At 46.4% G+C, this 6,000-nt stretch overlaps 1 protein-coding gene across 2 annotated transcripts in view; it reads left to right on the top strand.

Annotated features, from left to right (window-relative positions):
• Positions 1 to 786: 786 nt before the first annotated feature.
• BCORL1 (BCL6 corepressor like 1) overlaps positions 787 to 6,000 on the top strand; it is a gene marked incomplete at both ends in the record, with an annotated part of 57,262 nt that continues 52,048 nt past the window's right edge. For both annotated transcript variants that reach the window (XM_080718543.1, XM_080718542.1), the window contains one exon: positions 787 to 872. In XM_080718543.1, the coding sequence (XP_080574669.1) occupies positions 787 to 872 (86 nt within the window). The remainder of the gene's footprint in view (positions 873 to 6,000) is intronic.

Below are 6,000 nucleotides of genomic sequence, written 5' to 3'. Positions count from 1 at the left end.
ACGCCTGGCTTGAAGATAATTTAAAAATCACTCTAGGTGATTAACAGTGTCCTCATCTTCAACTTGAAATGTATAGATTCCTGGAAAGCTGGTGCGCTTGTTTCCCTATTTGGACCTCATTTTCCATAGTCGGCTGGCTTGCAAGAGAGACCACGTTCACATTTTTTTTTTTTTTTTTGGTGGTACTGGGGTTCCTGGAAACCTTTCTACCTCCGGGATACACTCCCAGACCTATTTTTTATACTTTATTTGGAAACAGGGTCTCTTAAGCCAGCATGGCTGGCTTCGAACCTGCGCTATCCTTCTGTCTCCGCCTCCCAAGTGTGGGGATTACAAGCGTGTGCCACCATGCCTGGCATGCGTTCACATTTTTGTTTATTTATTTATTTGTTTGTTTATTTATTTATTTATTTATTTATTTTTGCAGTACTGGGGATGGAACCCAGAGGCATTCAACCTCCAAGCGACACCCCCAGCCCTATTTTTGTATTCTTTATTTTGAAACAGGGTCTCACTGAGTTGCAGCAAAGGACCTCACTAAGTAGCTGAGGCTGGCATTGAATGCAATCCTCCTGTCTCTGTACCAAATGCTGGGATTACAAGTGTGCACCACCACGCCAGGCCCGACTGCCTTCACATTTCGATGCTACAATTACCTTCATTTAAACATTTCTGTGTGAAAGGTTGTTAAAGCAGCTGTATCTGTTGAGAGTTTAGACTTTCTGGGCTTCTTTTTCCCCAGGGGGAGCGGCCACAGCAGGTCCTATCTGGTGGTGAGTGGCTGTCATGATCTCTACAGCACCACTCTACAGCAGTGTGCACAACTGGACCAGTTCTGACCGGATTCGCATGTGTGGCATCAACGAGGACAGGTGAGAAGGTTTTGAATGTGGCTGCTGCTAGCCTGTAGTGAGGGGTACCTGCTCACAGTAGAGTAGCCACATGTAATAGAGCCTGGGGAGGAGCTCTTGGTTGTTTCTAATGTTCCTGAGATGGGATGGGGCCAGGGCTGTGGAGTTACCTGCTCTGCCATGCTGTCCCTGTTCAGATGAAGGTGAGGAGGCCAGCGGATGACCTTTGCCAGATACTATTTATCTACTCTTTAAGAACTGTCAGATTGTGGCAGTAAGGGGAAGCTTGGGTGATTGCAATTTTTATTTTCTGCATCAGAATACGGTGCTCAAGGATATATGTAAGATATTTTCAGTCCTTGACCTAGGCCTGGACGAAAGGTGGTTTTATCCTGTGGTTTTACAGTGGGAACTGGTAGCAGGTGTTCCTGTGGCCATTGCTTTCTTGCCTCACGAGGCTAACAACGGTTTGCAGTGAGACTGATATGAAGAATCAAAGGAAGAAATTGAGAGTTGGCGATGCCTGCTGAATCTGTGTGTGTATTTTCAGTTTTTATTCATCAGAATATTTGGTTGACCAAGATAGGTATTTCCTGATCATATCCCATACCAAGGGCACCTAAAATGACCTTCGGATTTTTTTTGTGTGTGTGTATGTGTGATACTGGAGATATAACCCAGGGGCATTCTACCTTCGTGCTATACCCCCATCCCTATTTTTATTCTTTAATTTGAAATAAGGTCTCACCAAGTTGTACCTGAGGCTGTCCTTGAATTGCTATCGTGCTTTTTCAGCCTCCTAAGTACTGGGATTACAACACCTGAGCCACCACACCCAGCTGACCTTCAGATTTTACATTTGACTTTCCTGACCTTTGGCCAAAGAGCTGTGTGTGATGGCTGCAATGCCTCTCCCATTTTACAAGAAGGCACAGATCCCCCATTCTTGTTGGAATTTCAAATCACTGACTATTGAAATTGGAATACATCAGATAAGCCCCGAAGTGGGGGCACACCCTTGTAATCCCAGTGCTCTGGAGGCTGAGGCAGGAGGGTCACAGGTTCCCAGCCAAGCCTCAGCAAGTCAGTGAGACCCCGTTTCAAGATAAAAAAAAAAAATAGCCAGGCATGGTGGCGCATGCTTGTAATTCCAGCATTTGGGAGGCTGAGGCAGGAGGATTGCAGAGGCCTTCTGCAATTTAGTGAGACCTTGTTTCAAAATAAAGATTAAAAAATAGGTCTGGGGGTGTAGTTCAGAGGTAGTATGCCCCTGGTTCAATCCCAGTACCACATACAAAAAAAAAAGACAAAGAAAAAGAAAAATATATCAAATAATTCATGTAGGACACAGAATGATAGGACTTTTCCCGGAATTCAAGATTTGGCGTTTCTTGGGTAAACTAAGAAGTACCTGTGTTTCAGAGTGGAAGGAAAATTGGTAATTTTGAAGGGGAAAGGTATGAATGTCTTTAATCTACTTTCTGTGTGCATGTATGGTGCTAGGCATTGAACCTAGGCTTTGCAAATGTTAAATAGGTGTTCTGCCTTTGAGCTACACCCTCAGCCCTGTGTTTTTATTTACTTTTTTCCTTCTGTTCCTAACTGAAGAAGTGTTGTGTATGTGTCTGATGTTAAGATTAGCAGAATAGATTATTTTAAGCCATTAGTGCTTTATAGCTTAATGTTCTCTGTACTATGGAACAAGTTAGAGGAGGATTTAGAAGAAATTTAATTTAGAACCCCAAAGTCAAGATCAAGGAAAATAAGACAGAATTCTGGGAGGCAGTGGAAGAAAGGTATTTCCATTTGCATATGTGGCACATTCTTAATCTGTAAGAGATGATCTATATAGCAAGGAAGGGTGGTGGTGTTAATCTGTGTGATTATTCATTGACTGGTTATGTTAGTTGATCTAGTTCTAAGTAGTTGAGACTTTGAGGCAGAGATGTAGACCAGAGCCTTCAAAAAAAACCAGTAGATGCCAGGCGTGGTGGCGCACGCTTGTAATCCCCGCGCTTGGGAGGTGGAGACAGGAGGATCGCACAGGTTGGAAGCCAGCCTCGAAGAGACCCCATTCCTAAATAAAATATAAAATAGGTCTGGGAGTGTAACCCGGAGGTAGAAGGGTTCCATCCCCAGTACCACCAAAAAACAAACAAACAAACAAAAAACAACAACAATAACAAAAACCCAGTAGATAAGTTACCTTGGTTCACTTGGTACTCTACATTCCTGCCAAGAAAGGAAAAGGAAGTATGCTCAAAATTTGATTTTCTCTCTTTGCAGACCTTTTTTGGGATACTAAATTACCAAATATGCCTTGTGGTTAAGATGGCCTTTTAAGCATTGTCACTTCTGATCTCATCTACCCTTTATTGTCACCTTCTTGCCACATTCTAGGCTGTGTTACAGCTGATTTCTAAAATGTGATCTCACCTTATTTAAAAACCATCTTCTTCCGCCCTTTTTAACTTGTAGAACTTAGAAATTTGGGGTATATAGCTGAACTTGGGGGTTAACTCCTCAAGTTATACTGTAGCCTGGTATCACCAGCTCTGGTTGGAGGCTGCAGAACAGGGGGCATGGGCTTTCTGCTGGCCTTGAGTGGTCAGCTGTAGTCAGATCTGTTAACTCTGCATGATTGCTTGCTTATTTTCCTTTTTTTTGGTGTGTATTACTGGGGATAGAACCCAGGGCCATTCTACTCCCAAGCTACACCCCCAGTCCTATTTTTTGTTCTTTATTTTGAAACAGGGTCTCACTGAGTTGTAAAGGGCCTCACTACAGTAGTAGTTGAGGCTGTCCACAAACCACGATCCTCCTGTCTCAGCCTTCCAAATGCTGGGATTACAAGCATGCACCACCATGCCTGGCTTGCTTGCTTACTTTCTACCATTAACTTATTTCTTTATCCAACAAACATTTATTATATACAATTAGAGCAAACCGGTAGCCATGGTACATTGATGGTGAATGCTGTATATTAGCATGGACAGGTTCAGATGCAGGAATGGCAAACTTCCCTGGGAATAAGGGAAGGCAGTGCCATCTGAGCCCCAGCTGGAGGGATGAGTGGGAGTTGGAGGTGAGGGTTGGTGCTTCCCTGGGCCAGTAAGAGAAGATGATGTGCCGGGCGTGGTGGCGCACGCTTGTAATCCCAGCATTCGGGAGGCTGAGACAGGAGGATCGTGCAGGTTCAAAGCCAACCTCAGCTACTTACTTAGTGAGGCTCTCAGCAACTTAGCGAGACCGTGTTTCCAAATAAAAATATAAAATAGGTCTAGGAGTGTAACCCGGAGGTAGAAAGCCCCTGGGTTCCATCTCCAGTACCAAAAAAAAAAAGTGTTTGGGGAAGGCTCTGATTGGAATGAAGAGGGAGGGAGGGAGGGAGGGAGGGAATGTGCATGGGCTGGGAGATAACCAGTCTTATGCTTCCTGGGAGGTGTATTTCTCTTTTGAGTAGTCCAAGCTCATCAGGAACTTCTGGATAAAGGTCCGGTCTGGATAACGGTCCGGTCTGATAGGGGTGCTAGCCCCTAATAATTAGGAAAGTGACCCTTAGAGTTCATGGCCATTTCTGGCTTAAGTTCAACAGAGTCCTGACTGTACCAGTCCAGCATCCTCTGGTCAGAAGAAATAGCGGGCTTGATTCTCAGTCCTGATTGAAGGTTGCTTTGTTACTCACCCCCCATAAACTGGCTCAGTTGACCTAGCTCTTCCCAGGTCCCAGTCCCCTGCAAGCCACTCCTGACCAGGGTTTTTCTTTCACTGGAGCAATTTAAATGTTTGCTCAGCTCTGTATCCCCCTCCTCCAAGAATTAAAACCCTGGCTATAGAGCCTTGGGGGCTGGCACTCGGGCATGGACATGGCTGTAATAGCCAGGACTGCTGCTCCTGTTGCCATGCTAGTTCCTTGGCCATGGCTCTGGTTGTCTGGTGGCTTCTGGAGAGAGCAGGGTTTTTGCTTTCCACTGTGAGTTTAGGCAGGGTAAGGGGGAGTGGGCATATAGCTTGCTCCCCTTTGTATGGTCAGGAGGGGAAGGAATATAAATAGTGACTTCATGTGGGGTTGGTGAAGGGGAGACTGCCTGCCCCCCCCCCATCCTGTCCCCAAATCATCCTTGGTGAGTCTAGTTGGAAAATGCTTCCCCCTGGCCCAAGGCTGGGTATGGGTCCCGCTTTTCTGGTCTCTCGGGTTGATGTGAAGGTATGTTTTCCCTTTCCCTGGGGCCCTTCCTGACTCCCCTTCTTCAAGACCCCTCTGACTGCCTCTAAAGCCCTTGACTTACATTCATTTCTGTTTGTCACCAACAGTCATTTCCAGCAGTGGAACCCTCCCACTTCTGCCAGCCTAGCTGCCTTTTAAAGGGGACAAGCCTTTCCCCCTTGATTAGGCCCTTCCGGAGCCCTGAAAAGATGGGGAGAGGCCTTGCCTTTGTTGCCTTTCTTGCCCCAGGTACAATTGGGAGTCCCTGTTGCAGTGGGTGGAAGGGATTTAGTAGCAGGGGACTCCCACTTCTCTTTGGGGTTGGCTTAGGCAGAACACCCAGACCACCCTTTGGCTAAGGTGGCTGGTGAGGCAGGGGATGGCTCCCCTAAGGGCCGTTTTGGAACCCAGATGAATCTCCAGAAAACCGGGGCATTTCCCCAGGGGTGTGCAGAGCAGTTTTGTGCTTTACATACCGAGAAACCTGACACCACATTGCTATTGGGCTTTATTCTTTGACCCAAACCTCCTCCTTGGCCAACCCCACCAAGGATTCTGCCCCATGGTGTCCTCCCTAGGGTAGGGGTAGTATGTTCTTGCTGTTCTTAAAATACCAAACTTTGAGTGGTTGTTTGTCCTCTCTTTGACTTCAACTTCCCGGTCTGATCCTTTTTTTTTTCCCCGTCAGGATGTACCATTTTCTAAGATTCTTACCTGAAATTTGGAGAAGACTTTTTGAGCAGGTGGGGGTATAGTTGAGTTTTCCTCCTTTGGGACCCAGCTCTCTGGCCTTGAGCCCTTCTCTCTGGGGTATATCAACCTGAATTTGGGGTCTGTGGCCTCTAGGGCCTCCCTTTGGGATGGGAGAGAAGGTGGTGGTGCTGAGGCTGAAGGGAGAGTGGAGGGCTGGCAGGGGTTGGGGGGTAGGCAAGGGTAGAAGGG

The sequence above is a fragment of the Muscardinus avellanarius genome, assembly GCF_963383645.1.
Source record: "Muscardinus avellanarius genome assembly, chromosome: X".
In the NCBI taxonomy this organism is placed as follows: domain Eukaryota; kingdom Metazoa; phylum Chordata; class Mammalia; order Rodentia; family Gliridae; genus Muscardinus; species Muscardinus avellanarius.
This window is presented reverse-complemented; position numbering and strand designations above follow the sequence as displayed.